This window comes from Nothoprocta perdicaria, unplaced genomic scaffold, assembly GCF_003342845.1.
Source record: "Nothoprocta perdicaria isolate Ctin4 unplaced genomic scaffold, notPer1 scaffold_136, whole genome shotgun sequence".
Lineage (NCBI taxonomy): Eukaryota > Metazoa > Chordata > Aves > Tinamiformes > Tinamidae > Nothoprocta > Nothoprocta perdicaria.
The window spans coordinates 1,031,390-1,051,699 of record NW_020454494.1 but is presented as its reverse complement, the minus strand read 5'-3'; the positions used below and the strand labels follow the sequence as shown (position 1 = coordinate 1,051,699).

General features: G+C 37.2%; 1 protein-coding gene across 1 annotated transcript in view; it reads right to left on the bottom strand.

Moving 5' to 3' along the window:
- Positions 1 to 11,518: 11,518 nt before the first annotated feature.
- MYOM2 (myomesin 2) overlaps positions 11,519 to 20,310 on the bottom strand; it is a 70,440-nt gene continuing 61,648 nt past the window's right edge. Inside the window, exons 31-37 of the mRNA XM_026033887.1 lie at positions 20,244 to 20,282; positions 19,482 to 19,587; positions 16,978 to 17,141; positions 16,623 to 16,659; positions 16,482 to 16,504; positions 15,622 to 15,677; positions 11,519 to 11,863 (exon numbers count right to left, since the gene is read on the bottom strand). Of these exons, the coding sequence (XP_025889672.1) occupies positions 11,519 to 11,863; positions 15,622 to 15,677; positions 16,482 to 16,504; positions 16,623 to 16,659; positions 16,978 to 17,141; positions 19,482 to 19,587; positions 20,244 to 20,282 (770 nt within the window). The remainder of the gene's footprint in view (positions 11,864 to 15,621; positions 15,678 to 16,481; positions 16,505 to 16,622; positions 16,660 to 16,977; positions 17,142 to 19,481; positions 19,588 to 20,243; positions 20,283 to 20,310) is intronic.

The following is a 20,310-nucleotide window of genomic DNA, read 5'->3' as shown; positions in this document are numbered from 1 at the left end:
GTGACTCAGAATATCAGCCTGATGTTGCATAAGGTGTTGTTCCCCATTTGATGTTGATCCCCATTTGTTGAGCTAAAGAAAGTGAATCCTGGCATATATCTGTRACACTGGGAGAATTGCCACAGAAAGATTAAGCCAGATTTTTCCTTTTGGTTGCTTCTCACTTTTGTGAAGTTTTATGCACTTTATAATGATAGAGTCACTTATTCTTTTGTTCAAGACTTTGTCCCTACATCCATGAGCCACAAATGTTTCACTTTCTCTCAATATTTTATGACACTACTGCAATTGCTCTATAGATTTTTGTGGCAGGAAGAAAATGACTCTCCAACCTGACCTTCTCCAAAAAACAAAGCTGCTCAGCAATTCTTAAGTAACTTGTCATTTAACCAAAGTGTAACTGTTCAAAAAGATCTTCTATCTCAATTGCTATTGAAAGCTACACACCATTTCTTATTTGACTCTCACTATTGAAAATGAGTATCTTGTTTCCAATTTGAATTCTGATAGCCTCAAGTCAGACTATTTCCTGCTAGTACCTGCTTTTGGTTTCTTAGCAGTTGGTCATGTTTCAAGGAATTTGTAAGCTTTCTTTTTGTAAGTACAAGGTGGAGCAGAGCACCTCTCTTCGTTGGCTCCTCAGTCACCTGTGTTCATTGCAACCTCACTCTACAATTAGTGCTCTTTTAGTGCTTTCTAGTTTCAAACTTAACTCTCTTTCCTAGATGCTGCCTGATTTCATATGCATGTTCAGATCTTCTCTGCTGTCCTGCTCTCTTGTGCTATTAGCCACCACCTAATCTTTCTGCAGTCCCTCTTTCTTTCCCTGTGCTGGACATGAGGGAACTTAGCTGAAGTCCCAGGGTCTTCACAGTCCTCTAATCCCTTGTCAGAGCCAGCATGTGTCAGCCTTTTCTTTCCTCTCTCTTTGTTCTTCTCCTTCTCCCCGCACCTGCTCCCAGGAAGAGAGAGAGAGAGATGTTCCAGACTGCAACACCTTTTTAGGAGTTAAGCAGGTATTGCCTACAGCAACCCAAAGGAGTTGTCAAAAGGGCAATCCGCTTGATGGTTGGAGCTTGACCAGTCAATCAGAATCATCAGAGGATTTTACCTCTAGGAAATATCTATATGAGTGCAAAATATTCTTCATCACCTTGGCCAAATTTAGACAGATTTTCAAGGAGACAGCACAAGGCAAAATAAATAAATAAATAAATAAAATCTCATTTACCACTCTTCTCCATTCAATTTCCTTAGGCCAAATTGCAAGATCTTGCCAATAGATTTGAAGGCTGAAAAGAATTTCTGAAGCATTTTTATTTTCATAATGTGGGAAATAAACATATTTTGTAGATATGCCTTGTATAATATACAATATAGATGTGCATATATATAAAACATGTTGAATAATTCCCTTGACTTCTATCTTACATACAGTTTATATGTTCTCAAATAAATTACCATTATTTCCTTAACCAAGCAAAATGAAATAAATAATAATAGAAAAACATTCTGAGGAAGAAACTTATCATAGATAAGTTCAGTCCAAAAGCTAACAGTTAGTCAAATTTTTATAAGAGAATCACAGAATGGTTGAGGCTGGAAGGGAGTTCCACCCCTACTGCTCAAGGAGGACCTTGAGCATATTATCCAGAAGGGTGTCCGGATGACTTCTGAATATCTCCAAGGATGGAGCCTGTATAACCTCTCTGGGCAACCCATGTCAGTGCTCAGTCGCCCTCATAGTAAAGATTTTCTTCGTGTTCAGATGGAAGTGCATGTGTTTCAGTCTGTACCCATTTCTTGTCCTGACACTGAGCACTACAGAGAAGAGTCAGGCCCCATACTCTCTTCACCCTCTCTTCAGATACTTATATACATTAATAAGATCACAGAATTGCAAAATCACAAAATGGTTGAGGTTGGAAGGGAGTTCTAAAGATCATCTAGTCCAAACCCCCTGCTCMAGCAGGCACACCTAGACMACATGGCACAGGGTGGCATCCAGGTGGGTCTTGAAGACCTCCAGAGAAGGGGACTCCACAACCTCCCTGGGCAGCCTCTTCCAGGGCTCTGTCACCCTAACAGTCAAGAAGTCCGTCCTCACATGCAGATGGAACTTCCTGTGTTTCAACTTGTGCCTGTAAYCCCTCATCCCATCACTGGCCACAGAGAAGGGTTTGGCCCCCTCYTCCCTACATTCTCCCCTAAGGCACTTAAAAAGTATTGATCAAATCTCTTCTCCTGATCAGATCTTCTCTTATCCGAGCTAAACAGGCCAAGCTCACTTGATCTTTCCTCAGAAGACAGATGTTCCAGTCCCTTAATCATCTTTATTGCTCTATGCTGGACCCTTTCTAGAAGTTCCACATCCCTCTTATACTGGGGAGCCCAGAGCTGCACACAAAGATGCTCCCTCAATCTTCTCTTCTCCTGAAGAGCCAGAAACAGGATAGGAATTGGTGAAGATCGTTAATATATGCCATCTTTAATCAGGAGGAATAGTGATTTCAAAGAGAAATAAATAAGTTTAAATTTATTAACATAAACAAACTCAATTAAACAGAAATTTTYTCTTTTAGAATTTTGCTGCTTAAAATTGCTTCAAAAAGTGCTAGGTTGCTGGGTTTTTTTAATGTGCCTTTTTCTGTATTGCATATAGGATTGGGATGGCAATATTTAAATAATACATGGAGAAGTACTATCATCACTTAATGCAAATACTGAGTGAACTATATGCTTTTTTATTTTTGTGTTTCCATGCATGTTTTCTATCTCATTCTTCTTGTAAAACCAGATCATTCAGCCAAAAAGAAAAATCAAGAATTGCAARAAAATGCTTTAAAAGAAGGAACACATTTAAAATGAACACAGTTAAAGAACTAACAATAAAAATACCTGAATGTATGAAGTTTTCTTTTCTAAAAGATACATATTAACCATATATGAATTATAACCCTATTTGTTTTTGTCTTTCTCTTAGTTCAGGCAATGAATATAGATCAGTCAATTGATATTCTGCTTAGCTGTGTTTCTGGTCAATTTCAATTTCTTTGGCACAAACCCAGTTTTGAACTATTTGAGTTACAAATAGCCATAAATCTGTTTGTTGATCTAAAATACCTGAATGCATTGAAAAATATCTAGAAAAGGGTCATGCTACTAGTAGTATTAGGTTTTGCAGTCTTTGTAAAAATGATATTACAAAATTCTGCTTTCAGGCATTTTTGATATGAACAGAATCAGAACATCTTCAATTTTTTAGTTTCATTTCCACAATTCTTTGATGAGGAATTTAAAGTTAAAATATTCTCCATGTGAATTTTCTATTTGACAGTTGCTAACACAAAATAACATACAAAATGTGGCTTGCCCTTTAATAGTCTGGAAAAATTTAGGAGACCAGCACTTCCATTCCTTCACTGCTTCATCTTTCTACACGCTTAAAAAAGGTATTCTATCCATGAAATGGTGATTGAGTATATGGGAAAGGCCATAATCTCCCTAAAAACAGTAAATAAAAATTCTCACTCCAGACCATCACTAGAATTTTATTTCTCTGAGTGCACACAATTTCCAGATTCTTCTTGAGTTAATGCATGCATACATTAGTATTTCTTCCAGCAGGAGAAGAGGACCACTGTGATAACTGATAGCTATTTATGCTTCAGCAAAGGAAGAAGTGGTCAACAAAAGACTAAGTACATGTGAAAAGATTTGAAAGAATAAATACATTGAATTTTACTGAATCTCAGGAATGTCTTGTGAAACTTTTCAAAGCTTAGTTATATGAGTTCAATGTTGTTGACTTCTAGTCAACAAGTCAAGAAAGAACTGAGTCCCTTTGACAAATATCTGATCCCAGAGAACTCTTGTGTTAATGGAACAAGCACAGAAGGACCCTACTGTGCCAAGATTCTTGCTGCCTTCAAACACCTTGAAATACCATGTTGGCCAAAAATATGTTGTAATATTGAAATTATTCGAAATAAAGTATCTTTCTTACAGACTTCTCTACTTCTCTGAATACAAACTAAGGAAATACCTTAGTAGAACATGCAGATAGAATCAGTAATTTTTCTATATTGTGCACTTACATATTAGATGCTTGTGAAGTTTAGAAATAGACGACATACTGTTATGTAACATGTAAAGCATGTAAGCAGCATGGTACAAAATTTTCCAAAAGAGAAAAGATGAATGTAAGCAAGTTGMCAGTCCTGAAATGCCTGTGGAGCATCTGTAATTACAGTCTGAGGCCTCAGGAGGAGACCTGGTAGCACACTTTTACYGCAAAATCATTGGCCCATGGCATTTTCAATTAGAGCCTGTCAGGCCAAGGGTCTGTGCTCAGATGGAGCAGGAATTGCTGGCTGTGCTCTTTGGAAAAGAACCATCCTTTCAGTTCATGCTTTGGCACTGTAAAGGACATGAGGCCTAACCAAAACACATCAGAAATTGTTATGGAAGAGATACCACTGAGCTCTCACAGTGACTGAAAGAGTGCTTTTGAGTCTTCAGTACCATGAGGCCAAGATAAGGTATTGACAAAGGACATGATGGTTCATTAAATGGAGTAAAGACTGATAACTTGGTGATAAAGGAAACAGAGAGATATTCTCTGGTCTCCAATAAGATACAACAGGAAGCCCAGGGACAYTTCAGACATGCAATCCTGAGAGGAATAAGATCCATGAAAAATTATTCACCTGAACAAAGTAAAAATGGAGGTGTGCACATAAAATAAGATTGCATTTAAAGGGAACACAAGATTTGGCATAAGACCTGTTAGCATCATGAAACAGGTGCATGTGTCGCAGTTGGAGAGCAAGGGCAAACATGCACRTGTGTCACACTCTGAAAACAGGGTCGTATCTGAGATTACATGGGAGTGTACTGGCCAGGAGTAAATACCAGAGCAAAGGCGTAAGAGCCAGGGTAAGAAGAAAGACTTCATAAGAGTTCAGCTCGATCCTGGAAATGTCTGAGAGGAGCCCTCAACACCAAAAACTCCCTCAGGAGATTGCACCTGCAACCCACAGACCTATATAAAAGTCAAGAACAGAATCAAGAAGTTTAAGGTGTAATCTTGTCAAGKGCCCATGCCATGAACTCTCCCATAATGTGCAGGGGATGTTGGTCCATGGACCCTGGCAGTTTTATTGGTTGACTCAGATGCTGCCATTAGAGCAGTGTCAAGAGACAGCTAACAATTACAGAGAAATGCCAATCCTATCAGGTAACCACAAAATCAAGAGAATAACAGAGTTAAAAAGAAAGATATCTGGGATCTATCTTGATACTAACAGAAGTCCAAAATATGTAGTGTCAAGGCCAGGACCAGGAGGATCCAGAACTTGGGTTTGTAGATTAGCTGGTCCAGGCACATGGGAAGGAGTCCAGCAGACAAACCCCACGGAGTCATGTTTCTTCTGGCTTTGGGGGTGCCTGCCTGACCAGCGTGACACATACTGTGAATGAGGCATGCCTTACACACACCAATGAAACATGGAAGATTTACTGCCTCTCTTTATTGAGATATTGACACAAAGGGATGGCACATAGATAGGAAAGGTGGAAACAAGCCTTGTCACAATACAAGTGTCACAAGTCACAATACAAGTGATTGTGATTTGTTGATGATCAGCAAATACTTTCACAGAGATTTCAAAAATAACACAAGAAATCAGAGAATGGAGCAGAGAATGCAAAACACTAGAGTGGAGGAAGCCAGCCTGTATAGACATGGCAAAAATGCCAGTTATTATGAAGTATCCCTGTAAATATTTTTCCTACTAAAGATAAAATTGAACTAGAGAAACATGGTTCAGAATTTATCATACCTAAAGTGAAACATCAAATATGATGTCTCCCGTCTGATCTAGTCATGCTGTAAGCTCCCTTTATAGTCAGTGGAACAAAYGGACATGATTCATCTCATTCACTTGAGGCACCTGCTTTACAGTAACATGACTTGTGCTTTGCTAGTACTTGTGTCTCTCCATTTTCTAAGGAGGGAGTTTCAGTGATTAGCTCAGATGGAGACATCTGCATGTGGCCTCATAACTCCCAGCCAGGGAGTCGTCTTGTGTTTTACCTCCCATTAAGCACCATGCGGGAGGCTGATTGCCATTTTCATATGTGGAAGGCATTTTTCCTCAGACAGCAAAAGCAGTACACAACTATGTGGGGTTCTTTCTCATGCATTATCTTGCAATCAGGAGATCTGGCTTTGGGGTTGATTTACAATTGTTGGATTGGCTTTTAGTGCATTTCTTCATTCAGAATGGCTCAGTGGAGGTCACTGTAAGTCAGCAGACTCTAAACTTTTGATCTTAACCATGACTTAACGTGGTAAAGAACTATACCAGCTCTTTATTTAACAGAAGTTGTAGCTTCTTCCATCTGCCTCTCTTACCTGCTCTGTGCATCAGCATTATCAGATTGATAACAACTTCCCATCAGGAGTCCTTGGCAATGTGGAGGCACAGTCACTTGTAGGGAGCACTGATGTCTGGGCAACAGGGCAAGGCTCTGGAGAGTTTAGGATGCCATGGGTACGGCTTTTGCTATTGCTATTAGCAGGCAGGATATCTATGTCTTTTTCCTATCTGATTATCAGTTGTACAATATTACTTTCACAGAGGAGAAACAATAACAAAAAAAAGTATATTTACTTAAAAATGAGATTTTTTTTTGCAACTTAACAGCCCTTTGCTGTACCCACACAAGGTTCAAATGTTCATAAAGGAAACAATGTGAGGTCAAATGTRCTATTTTTAAAAATATAACAATTTGATGAACCTTGAGCTAATATCCAAGGACACAGCCAGTACTGAGTTACTGCACATTCCAATGAGGAATGAAATATTAATATAGAAGGCTACTAGGAGCTTCTTGCAGGTCTTGACATCATTGAATCTTGCAGTGGCTGTGCTGAGAGTCAGATCCTGCACTCTGCTCCCAGACCTCCCATTAATTTAAAACGGAAATATCCCTCTACAAAGGATGAATAAAAACTGTAGGGTGTGGACCTTTCAATATTAGAAATAGCGTGCTGAAAATCTACAGAGACTGCTAAATCTGAAAGGTTTACTTTTGGAGCTTAAATTATATCTCCCCTTGTAAATATAGCCTAAATGTTATGGATTTCATATCCTAAAAAGAAACTTGATTTAATAAGAGTCCTGCAATATTTTCTATGGCATGTTTAACCTCCTAATGTGCATCATGCAAAGATTAAGAGGTGACATTATTGCTTGCAAAATCACTTGCTATTCCCAGGAAATAAGCATTTGCTGGACCTATCCTTGTCACTGGTATAAATATAATTCTTTTAATAATCTCCCATCCTCTAAGTGATGTGTTTATATCAAAAAGATGGATGTGCTATAGCTGGCAGAATGTTCTTTTAACGTTAGKCATTTCTATCTCGTTCTTTTGGTGCCATCTAGAGGCTTTATTCTGASTTCTATGAACTTGTAAAAAAAGTGCTTTGTTATACTTCAAAAGTTTTCTTTAAAAGCTGTCTATGCATTAACACCACTTAGGGTGCTATTATCCCTGAATCTGTCTCCATATAAAAGCAGATTAATGTAGTGTGTCCAAGTTTTCAATTTGCAGGATACAAGTGAACCTTATGGACTGGGGAAAGATTTGCACTAGAGGAAAATACTGTCATTAAAAAAAAAAAGAAAACTCTTTTCTGCATAAAAAACACCTGTAAATTGGCCTTAGGAGGAATTTTCATAGAACTTGTTTTCAAGCAAATAAACCATAACATATCAAGGCAGTCTCAAAGGAAGCAGGTGCTCAGAGGAAAGGCAGCCTTGCCAGCCTCAAAGCCGAGTGCCAACCTGACAGACACAGCCACGACTTCAGGCCCGTCAGCACAACTGGCTGACACCTTATCTGCCTCCTGTGACAATTCAACGATGTTCCATTTCATGCGAGTGCTGCCTAGAAAAGCACAACATGAAACTCAGACCAAGCAAAACCCACCAGTCCCCTGGAAAGTCATTGCAGAGAAGCATTTCTTAAGGGTAAAGAAAATAGCTAATTCACTGCTATGGGCTCCTGGATTTGGGGGAGAAAAACAAACAAAAAACCAAAACCCAACCCACAACAGACTAGATTCACAACCGATATAAATGAATAGATCTCTGCTGACCTCAGTGGGAGTGTGCACACAGACAGTTTTCAGCAAATTTTATTTTCTTCTCTTCCCTTCTTCAAAATGTATTTTAATTAAACTAATGCTGACACTAAGCCTATGAAGGGTATGTGCAAATGCTAATATGCCTCATTATGAATTCCATCTGACTTGATTACAAGAGCATCCTATTTGTCCCTCTAATGTCTATCCAACTGCATGCCCCCTCTGGGCAACTAGAATGCGTGTTTTCTCTGAAAAGATAGTCCCTTTTAAGCAGCATTGGCCTGATTCATCTCCTAGCACCGATAACAACATTTTTAACTGTGTGCAAAAGAATCCAAGGTACACCAAGCACTGAAAAATATAAAAGAGTTTATAGCAAGTTCTTAGCCTTTTAAATACGGTGTTCCTGTGAATGATAATTTCTGCACTTCAGCAGAGGATTAACTGTCATAATAAATTATTTCTTTTTGCCTGAAAGGAAATAAGTGAAGCTTGCTTAACTAAGATAGCCAGCTAAAGGTGCAACTGAGATGAGGCTAACCTTGTCTTCTGTGCCCAAGGATACCTCTGAAAAGCTGCCATAACATGCAATAATTTGATAGTCTGAGCTAAATTTAACCTGTGTACTGTAGAATGAGATAAGAATAATATTAAATTATTGCTGATATTCACTTTGTTTGCTACAGGAACTGGCAGATGTTTTGTGAGCCTGCTTTAGAAAGATTCTGAAAACCTTAAAGGCCTTAAATCTAAATTAGAATGGAAAAGAAAGAAAAAATGAGCTATTTTAGCTCTCTAAAAGGTTTTCTGAAGTTCTTATAGTACCAGTTTCACAGAAATATTTAATTTTCTTATTTTGGTGGATATTTGAAAAATAAAATTTTGCTTTGCTTTATATTCTAAATTTTACCAGTTAAGCTACCTCACAGTAATATCATCTTCTTGATCAATTTAATTCTCTCCGAAAATTTCATTCAATGACCAGACACAATGATTTCGTAAATAAAGAATTTTTTCACTCCACAGAACTATTTTTCATTACCTCCCTTTTCACTCCAAGTATATCTCTCTCTCCAGAAACACATTTCTTTAAAAGCAAAGTGTCTTTTTTTTTTTTTAAGTATAATGCAATTAAAGACTATTTCCTTTCCAGAGCTGGACAGTTCTTTTTTTATCTCAACTATTCACTGCAGTTAATGGATTACAGAGCAGATTTGCACTGTTTCTCACCTGAGAAATTTCAAACTACAGTGAACCAGTTATCACCAGTTATGTGTGCAAACCAATGGGCTTTTGAATAGTCTGCAGCACTGTACCCTCAACTTTTCTTCAGTATTGGAAACTAAGATGATACACAAGAAATAAGGAACACCTCTCAGGTCTCACATTTAGCATGGTCACATGAGAGGTAGGACATCTAGGTCAAGGATCTTCTCCAGTGCCGGTTTACTTAGTCACACAGAGAGAAAAAGCATCAACTGCTGGGAGAAGCAATATTTCCAGATACAACATAGCCTGAAGGTTATTGCACTTGTCCTAAACAGAGATAGAGGTTCAAATGCCCATGGATAGGTAGGAAGAAGAAGGGGAATGACTAAATATTTCTTTCCTTACCTGCCAGATGATTCCTCCAACCTATTTCATCTGACAGCTTGTAAATTGGCCTTTTATTTACCCTGCTTTTCATCTGTCTCAAAATCAAATATTTTTTTGAGTCAAATGAAGTATTTGTGTGCCAGACAAAACAAGAGAAGGTCTGTGCCACTCAGATGAGGGAAAAAATAAAAAGGACAAAGAAGCTTATTCTGAAAATATTCCTGGTTTTCTAGTTTGCAAAAACAAAAATTGATTTCTATACTTTTGAACTTAAGATCCACTCATTCAGCACAATGTTGGAGACTCAGCTCCAGCTTTCACCCATGAAGCCCAAAGATAACAAATAATACCTGTTGCTTATTCCAAACACTTTTGCCCATTTTTTCCAATTAAGATTCTACAGAGTGCCAATTCTGTAGACCACCCATGCCATTTCTGTAGACCACTCCCCTACCATTAGGGGAGCCCCATTTCCCTCCCTCCCACAAGGTTCTCTTTCCCTGACATTTATCCTACTCCATAGACAGGGAGAAGTCTGAAGAGAGGTGGGTGGCATTCAGGGAATCTGTTTTACTTGCTTTGCTTGTCTACTCTTAGAAGAACTCTGCTGAAAACTAGTTGCTAATTTACATAGATTCATCTAAGTAGATAAATGGACTRTTATGAAATAGACAGTCTGGTATTAAAACACTCAGTGTTGCACTCAAGCATGTACTATATGACAGATATATAAGTAGTCTCACTGAAGCCCATTCTATTTGAACGTTTCATGATGAGCATCCATTTAAATCTTTGTGTAGTGGAACATCACTTCACCCACTGGAGAGCTGTGCTATTCATTTGAGATAGAGGAGAGTCAAACACATAATTACCCTAAGTGACTGAATTGTATACATGTCTTTGGTACCAGTTTGAGTTTGCATCTTGACTTATATTGTAAAAAGCAAAATTAATGTAAGTGCCACCTAGTGACTGTGATTAAACATAATTTGTTTTCTTTATTGAAAGTCGATTGTCTGCATGCTACCAGCTGTGAAATTGTGCAATAAGCAATAATTAAACAATGAAAGAGAGTAAACAGATCTAGTTAGGTGTGATTTGGTGCAGTGAGAAGCACAAGGTGACTTTTAAAGTTTTATTAGCACAAAGCAAGGAAAACGAAATACAATCATGTAACCTATAATTCAATAAGTAAACAGTGAACAATTGTAAAATTCTACTATAGTTAAGTTCAAACTACAAAATAAAAACCACTACTAAATAGGAATTAAATATCACTACTAAAGAGGAACTATCCATTAGACTTTTAATTCGCATGGTCAGCGGCTTCAAAGCCAAAGAGACTATGTAAGAAAGCAGGATTCATCTCTGAATACGTATCTAACTGCAGTTCATTACCCTCATTGACAGAATGAAAATATGTGTCCTCAAAGAGGGCTGTGGGGTTTGCTTGTTTGCTTTGCAGAGTGATGGAGAGGATAGAAATGGAAGAAATGGAAGAATTGTAAGTTTATGGGATATGCTATTGCACTCTGGAACTGCTGATAGGTATTTGCCTTTTACCTAGTTGTAAGTCCCCCGTGTTTCATGTATTCCTGCTGAAAGTGTTGAACATGTGTACAGTTCTGTAGCACAGCTGCCTCCCTAAAGCACACTTCTAAAAGCTCAGTTTCCTTTCAGACTATACCAATTAGTTATGTGTGGGAACACCTCAACTGCAAATCATCTCTACTGTTTTGTTTCTCAAACACAGAGTTTCAAGCTTTACTTCTGTTTAGGCTTTGCATTTGCCTCATGTCCTAGGACTTCTTCTGATGGTGGTATTGGCCTGGGCTTAGCAAGTTGGCCTGGTTTAACTTCAGGGATTTTTTCACCATGTCTGTACACGCTTACAGTGACATCCACTGTTTCCCCACCATACTTGTTCTTGACGTAGATGCTGTATTTGCCTGAGTCTTCTGAGGTCACTCCCTTGATTGATAAACTGGCATATTTCCCATGTTCCAGTGAAACAACATAGTGCTCGTTAAGTTCAAAGGCCTTGTCATTCTTGAACCAAACCACTTCTGGGTCAGGATTTCCAAACACAGTACAGGTCAGATTCAGAGTCTGAGGGAGGGAAAAAGATGTTAAGAATCAATCATCAGATTTGTTTAACCAGCATATTCTCAGTATTGCTTTCAGACACTTCTTAATTAAAGGAGGGCAAGCATCGCATTCTAGAAGATCAAGAAATATTTTTCCTTTTTTTTTCCTTTTTTTTTTGTTTTTATGTTTGACTCATTTTTTTCTACCCTCTTACCAGTGACTGTGATGCAGTAATAGCCCAAGGGTAACACTCTCTGAAGATGGTATGTTTGAATGTCTTTGCCATCTTGCCTGCAGGAGATTCCTGACAACACATTAGTCTGACATGGTGTTCAGACAATGATAGGTTTAAAATAAATCCTTTAGATTCCCTCTACACAGCAGAGAGAAAGCCTGAGAAAATATTTTCTGACCTAGGTCTCCTGAGATTATGACTGGAGAAGTTAAAAAAAAATACATTTAAAAAGTATTAGTACATAACATGCGTCTCTGAAAGTTGTCTTCCAGGTGCTGCTGACTGGTAAAGCAGAAATATTTTATGAAGACTAAATAATACATAAAGACTGTAAAAGTATTACACAGAAGTATTCAGAGAATATCTGAAATTATCTAGTAACATCTACTAGCATTCTGGCAATTTAGATGTTTTCCAAGAACGGTTGAAATGGGATGAGGAATCCTATAAAATTTTCATAGTTATTCTTCCAAAATTTAATCTATTTAATAATTTTGACCACAACGCATATGAGAACATTTTTGTGTGTGTGTGTATTTTGGTATGGTCACGATAGAATAAATGAAATATACTCTTATGAAGAATTTATTGGTAAATGCCTACCTTGTCCACCTTTACTTGAATCTTTCTGCCCCATATTCTTACCTAGATAATTAGGTCACCTTAAGAATTTCATATATCTATCACTGAAGAAAAGAAAAAAGAAGAGAAGAAAAAAGGAAGACAGAGGGAGAGGGAGAGGGAGAGGGAGAGGGAGAGGGAGAGGGAGACTCCCCTTGATCCAGGGGGAGCAGAAAGACTCTGCCTTTGTGCACACACATGTGCATGCTCAAGTAAAGTACTTAAATTGTAATGAATGAGGTGATACAACCCACTGAAAATAATAATAAAATATTTTTAAAAGAGAAGACATTTCAAATAATCAAAAATCCTGTATGTTATAAAATAGAAGAGGCTCCAAAGTCAGAGGGGACCACTGAAAGGAGATTTATATGCTTTGGGTACAACTGGATGACAACATAAGAGTGCAAGTAGTCTAAGAGGAGCAATAACATGTATGATGAAAAGTTAATTAATGTCTTGTAGAAACTAGTCTTGCCATAAAATAATTAGGAGAATGATGAAGGCAAACATGAAAATATAATTTTAGAAGAGTAATATAATCTCTAGTAGTATGAGTTTAAATCTTATGGTCCTTTCTGTAGCACAGTCAACATTTCATCACTATTGCCCTCAAAAGTGACYTCATTTAAGAGCAATTAATAATTAATTCATAAAAATTACTCGAGTCTCAGTATGTTAATATTAAAAACTTGCCAGAGACAAGATATATTCTAGATATATTCCACAGTCATTTTTGATCATTTGGGACTGTTTTAATTTGTTAAATTATAGATGTGGCTTAAACCATTTATACTTTCTTAATAAGAACCAGTAAGGCTTGTTTTGTGTTTGTGTATTTGTGTTAAAATACTATTCCATTGCATGAAGAAAATTCTTTCTTCTTTTTTTCCTATTATTATTTTTCATGCTTGTGTTTGTATGAATCTTGCTTAGCAGCTATTCATTTTTGCTTCAGAGGTGAATTTAAAAATTCACTTCCTTGCAGTCCATTTTGTCCATGCAGTGCATGAATTAGAGCCTTCCCCTTCACACATTCAGCTGTTTAATCTCCTTTGAAGATCTTTATTTCTTGAAATTTATTTTGCAGCATTTTCTAAATTTACAGGTTTTTTTTAGGGTATGATTTTTCTTGAAGAAACTTGTCCCAAGTGAGGGGTGACTTCTTCAAGTTATTTGCTTACAGTTAGATGCTTACAGTTAGTTATTTGCTTACAGTTTCAAGACGCTGGCTTTAAGATATATTTAAGATATATTCAACTTCCTAAGGAACTGACTTTCTCATAGTGGTGTCTGTATCTATGCCAATAAGAAAGGGCAATGGATACCCACTAGAAAAAGAGAAGGGAATAAACAATGTAAACCAGAGGAAAGTCATACTATTCGATTCCATATCCAGGCAGGATTCAGTATCCACTGCAAGGCCCACTTCACGCCTCTTCCCTTCTTAAGAGACTATTTATTCTCAGATAGCCAGAAAATGGTCAACTACACAGAAAGTTGGAAGAACTTTTTCTGTTTGCAGCCTCATTACTTTGGCCATGAGAAAGGCAATTTCCAAACAGAGCAACACAGCTGTATCCTCTGAAGATGCTCTTCACACAGCAGACATAAACAGTCTGATGTACAAGCTCTTGATAGCCAGCAGATGGTAAAAGTCACATTGGCTCATGAGTTGATCTGCTATGGTTGGTCAAATTAAAACTCCAACCCRCTCTTTTAGAGGTTGAAAGCAACTGCTTCAGAAAGCATAAAAAATACAGTAAATGGATAGTGCGGCTTCCTAAGTGCCAGTATAATGTCCTGTTTTTCAATAATGAGTGGCTTATAAGCCAGTTCTAAGATCAGGTTGCATCCAGATATTGTGTTTAATAGATCTGCTGGTCTACCCTCTCATGTTGCCTATTTCGTTTTTTTTTTTTTTTTTTGGTATAAGTCATGAAGTATCTCAAATTACCACATGAAAAACTACTTCCTCTTGCTCCCTTGAAGCCTGTAATCACTGTGTGATTAGGCACTTCCTGTGCCTAATGTGAAAAGGTGCTGGATATTCATTTCCAKGTATCTCCTTTGCACTATATATAATGCTGCAGATTTCTTTTTTCTTCCTTTTCTTTTTTTCTTCCAATTATCTTTTTCCCAGATAGGAGAGACTTCATCTCTCCTCATGGAACAGGGCAGAACACCCAGCAGAATGAGATTTGCCTGTAGAAGAAAGTAGACAAGACTTTGCTCCCTGCATCAGGGTAATGGCCACAAGCTGAAGCATAAGAAGTTCCGTCTCCAGGTGAGGAGCAACTTCTTTMCTGTKAGGGTGACAGAGCAGTGGAACAGGCTGCCCAGGGRGGTTGTGGAGTCTCCYACTCTGGAGGTCTTCAAAACCCGCCTGGATGCCACCCTGTGCCACATGCTGTAGGTGTGCCTGCTTGAGCAGGAAGGTTGGACTAGATGATCTCTAGAGGTCCCTTCCAACCTTAAATATTCTGTGAATTCTGTGAATTCTGTGAATCAGAAGGACAAAACTGGTCTCTCTTTCCTGGACTGAAAGTCACAGGATGTGAGTTTCAGTGTCTTATATTTGTAAGGACTCCGCAGTTCAGACTCAGTCTTCTACTTCCTCATCGTATCTGAAGAGTTTGGCTTGAGATTTTACAAGATCCCACTCCACTGTGACAAAACACCATTGAGGGACATCCTGTTAGAGCTTAATCAAGCTCTGCTCCCCTGACTGTACAGAGAGCTTGCAGTAACAATGTTTACTTATGACTTCTCATGTGCCTCAATTAAATGACTATCATTAGGTGGGTTGAATTCTCTTCTCCTTTCTCTCAGCTTCTATAAAATCACCTATATTCCTCCCTTTTCCCTGGTAGAGGAAATATCTTACCAGTCAGCATGACTCACTGATAAAAACTGCTCTTACCTTGCCGTCCATTATAGTCACAACATCAGGCAAACCACCAATGACTTTACCACGATCTAGGAATTAAAAGAAAAATACACAAATCACATGATGTGTACAGTTAAAATTACTCATTTCTCTGTGGTTTTGGAACTTACTGCCATATTAGTCAAAACTTCTGCTTGAGCTTATGTTATAAAAATGGCATTCTTTGTTAATTAAATGCAAAATAATACTTTTGATGCTTTGTCTTATTTCATCGCTCCGATTTTTAACAGAGGTGGCTTTGCTACAAAGTTTTAAAYGGATACTCATAAGAGCCTTGCAGCTGCTGCAGAGTTTGACAGTTCATGCTTTGAAGACAGAGCAAAGCAAGGAGGATGTTTTTAGCATCTGGGTGATATTAAAGACCTGAGGAAAATCTGTTCTGTCACTCTGCCCCTTTGTGGGCCAAACAGAAGAATTTTGGCATTTTGTGATTATCAGGGGACTTGATATCAAACCGTAAGAATTCCTGCAGTCCCTATCAGCAACAAGTTTCCACACTGTCTCTTAGCACATGCAACAAGCTTTTTTTGTTTGTTTGTTTTGTTTTGTTCTTGCTAAATAGGTAAATCCTAGTATTCAATATCATCATCCCTTTTTTTATAGTCTACACCTCTCAGAAAATCTTTTTGTTTACAATTGCAAAAATACATATTTGGAGGCTTGCAATATGTGAAAAAAATGCACATTTAGCAGGTTTCCACTGAATTTAAACACAAATCCCGCATCAATATTTTGTAGTAAGGGCATTTCCRCAAACATTGAACTCTGAAAGCTATGGCACTAGTGAATGCCTTAAAGTAGAATATTGTTGATAAAATGTAAAACAAACTTACTCTTCTCAGCAAAAGCTGCTGCCCTAAAATTATTAAGGAGAAAAAGAGAAATATTATTAATACAATTATGAATGAAATATTTTCTGTGAAAATTAAGGCACTGTTTTAATAGCACTAAAATGCAAAAGACATAGGGCTTACTTGAGTCGTTGGAATTCTGTGTATGCATCATCAAAGGCTGTAATAAAATAATTGAAATCATTATTGTCCACGAGTAAAACATTCATTAGGGACTCAATGTAAAATATGTAGCACATATTAATATTTAAAATCTTTTAAGACTAAGACAATTTTACATAGTATCAAAATAGAAAGCGAACCTCCTGGAATGTACTATCACATGTGGCAGAAACAAATTTTAAACTAAAATGATCGTAAAAGTTATGCAGCTAAACAGCAGCTGGTTTTGACCAACAAAAATTTTACTATCATTCCCCTGGTTACTATTGATTAATTGCATTTAATTCATGATACATCATCAAATTTACAAATTTACCTTGCCCAGATAGATCAAGTGTACGTTTGTAGGATTCTTTGGCACCAAAAATTTCAAAGGTATAGTTCCCCTTATCCTTTTCAGTGGGTTCACATATCTGCAGCCAGGCAACTTCCTCTCCACCACCAATCCTCATTTTTTCACCAGAAGGAATCTTAGATTCCCTTCAAAAAATAACAGAAAGGGGTTTGAACATACTTTTCATGTATATTCTCCATAGAAGATCACCAATGAAATGTTAAAGAGGGTTACATTATCATTCCCAAACTTCAAATAAATTGCAAGTACTGAGAGCAATTTCACAGGAAATTCTTTTCTTCCTAGTCTATGAAACATTTTAGAGCATTAGCTTGAGCTCGTGAGTCCATTTACACAGATGTACCGGTGTAATGCCTAAATGCCTATTTATATAGGTATTACAGACACCCATAAATGTCTATATGCTGCTTGTCTTTAGAGTTCTGTACATTTCATAGGCACATAATGGAAGGCATCAGAATGGTACACTAAAGGCAAATAATCTTCTTCATATTTTCCTCAGTTAAGAATGCAAGATATGTCCTGTGGGATCAAATCAATAGTTCTCCTATCCCGTAACTTTGTTGATATAAGTGGCAGCCGAAGMAAGTGTTTAGGGAGAACATGTAAATCTAGCCAGTTTCAATAGTTTGCAAAGAAGTTTCTCCTTTCTCCCATGAACTAAAGAAATGTCCTTTTATTCCTTTCTCCCAAGCATTTTTAACTGTTTTTTTACACAGGTAAAGTCAGTATTGGCTTCTCTTTGATAAGTTAATTTATTCACCTAGACAGAACTGATGTGGCTTCATAGTTAAGCATCTACTTTGATGGGGGAAAGGAATTTTTACTGCTCATTTTCTTTTTTGGAAGAGTACTACATTGAGCTCCATGATCCAAATTAGATATCTGGACAGAAACTACTATATATTAAAATGTACTGTGTCTTGTACAATGATGCATGCTGGCTTTAAGACTTGCATTATATTCCCTGCTATGCAGTATAGTGGATAATTCAAAACTAGCTGAAAATTGCATGATGTGTTTCATGCTGTGCAAATAACGGTAAGAAAACTAGTGATTGTCCAGCCTTTCTGTCTTCCAGGAATAATATTCCAGAACTTTATGCAAAAGACTAGGGAGATTTGGGAGGCCTGGACAAGGCTGGCTTGTTTTTGTGCTTTAGTCGTTGTTTTAGCTCTGCATAACAAATCTGGCTTTTGCTTATTGCATTCATAATAGATTTCTTTTTCCAAAATCAGTTTAGTGATCTTCAGAAAAATCAACACATAAGTCCTATTATTAAATCTGAAATATTGAGTGGGGCATACTCAATATGCATACTAGTGTTGCCAGATTTGACATAAAACATTCCTCAGTTTTCTGTTTCTATGAACTGGATAGTGGAATGGACTAAACAACCTCTAAAGCTCAAGCAGATGTAGGCAGAGGAAAAAAAAAATCCTAACATTTCCATCATATAGATATCACATTTACTGAAAGAAAAAGCAAAACTTACTGAATTGAAAATTGGAGATACAAGTACTGCTGCACACTCTCACAGATGTCTGCCTAGTCTCCTCCAGTCTGATGATCACTGATACTATCTTGCACATTTCTAAGTGTTTTCACCAAAATAAAGGACCAAAATAAAATTTTGCATCATTGCAAAATGTAGCATGCAAGTGCTAGTAAACAGCCAATTGAGTTGACTTCGTGTCGTCTTTGGAAATCATCCAGGAATGAAGCAGTTGAAAACACTTGAAGAGTTTTAAAAACCTTCAAAACTTTACCTGTTGTTTCAAACAAATAATGGACCTGATATAGAGATGAATAAAGAGAGACACCGAAGTCAAGTATTAATGTAACATGAGAGTGAAAGTAGTATTTGGAATTCTACAGCTCAGTTCTTAGTCATGTTCTTAGTGCTGAGGATATCTGGTGCCTCCCCTTTGTTACTGAATATCTGTTCAAAGAAGAGGAATAGTATTAAAATATCTTAGGTCATATACGGCTATGTCAGTTTGAAAAATGATTTTGCTTTCTTAATGTGGGGTTTGTTTAACTGTAGGAGCAGATCCTTCATATTTACTTAGTAAAGTAAATATGAGTAGAAAAAAATCATCAAAAGAAAAAGACAGCCTGATCAGACAACTGTGCCTGGATATGTTACTGTCTTTGAACTAAACAGGTAATACAGTGGGAAATTAGCAGTACTGTGTTGAATAAAAGACTGAAATACTGGCGATTCTCTCTTCCTGGCTCTGTTACTGCCCTCCTGATAAGTGTTGGACAAGTCGATTAATTTTCCTGTTACTCTGTTCACTATCAGTGAAAAAGGAGTATCAAGTGCTGGAAAGATAAATTTTTTTATGCACTCCAGTTGCTAAAGAGTGCTATAGAATAGTAACTAGTAAATCATTCAGAGTGCATTTTGCTCAAATAAATTTGAATGTAGGCTCCATCTTAAGAAATATGTTCTCATCTACCTGTGAAACCAGCTGACTTTCATTTCTTCATTGTAGTACTTCAAGAAACACTGGAGTCTTATTCCTTCCTCTGTGCAAAGGATCTTTAGCTGAGAAGCAGATTTACCTATATAAAACAGAATATGTGAAGATCAAATAGGATATTGGAATGATTAGGAAATAGTCAAATGGAGTTCTAGTGCTCGCAGGAGAAAATATGTTCAAGATTTGGGTCACAGTGTACAACCATAACAGAGATTTCTGTTTTTCAAAGAACATCTGCTAATTTCAATGTGAACTTACAGTTTTAATGGAAAGCATTATGAGAAGTAAGATCTCTTCTAAAAAAAATAAACCAGTCATGTAATTGCCATGAAAAAAGAGTGTCATGATTACAGTTGCACAACTATTTTATTCACGTGCAAAATTTGTTCTTTTATTGGAAYGATTTCTGACTTATTATTGACAGTAGGAGCAGAATCTAATTCTCTCTGTAATGTAAGACTCATTTACTGATGGGCAGTACAAGGAAAACCATTATCATAAAATTCTCATGTATCTAAACCAAACCAGCCAGGTGAAATGGCACTTTGTTCCTTTTTAATAGTGTCAATTAGCAAGGTCAAATGCCTATTCAGAAACTTAATAGCATTCCCATAATAATAATATAAGCACCATGAAACCCATATATTTCCCACTTGTAATAAAAATTGCTTGTCTCAGTCTCAGGTCATTTTAATATATAAAAAAACTACGTGAAAATCTGAGACAGCATTTACTTACCACTGACTCCACTCAGTGCAAGCATTACATCATCATACACTGAAAAGAAAAAAAAAAGAAAATGTAC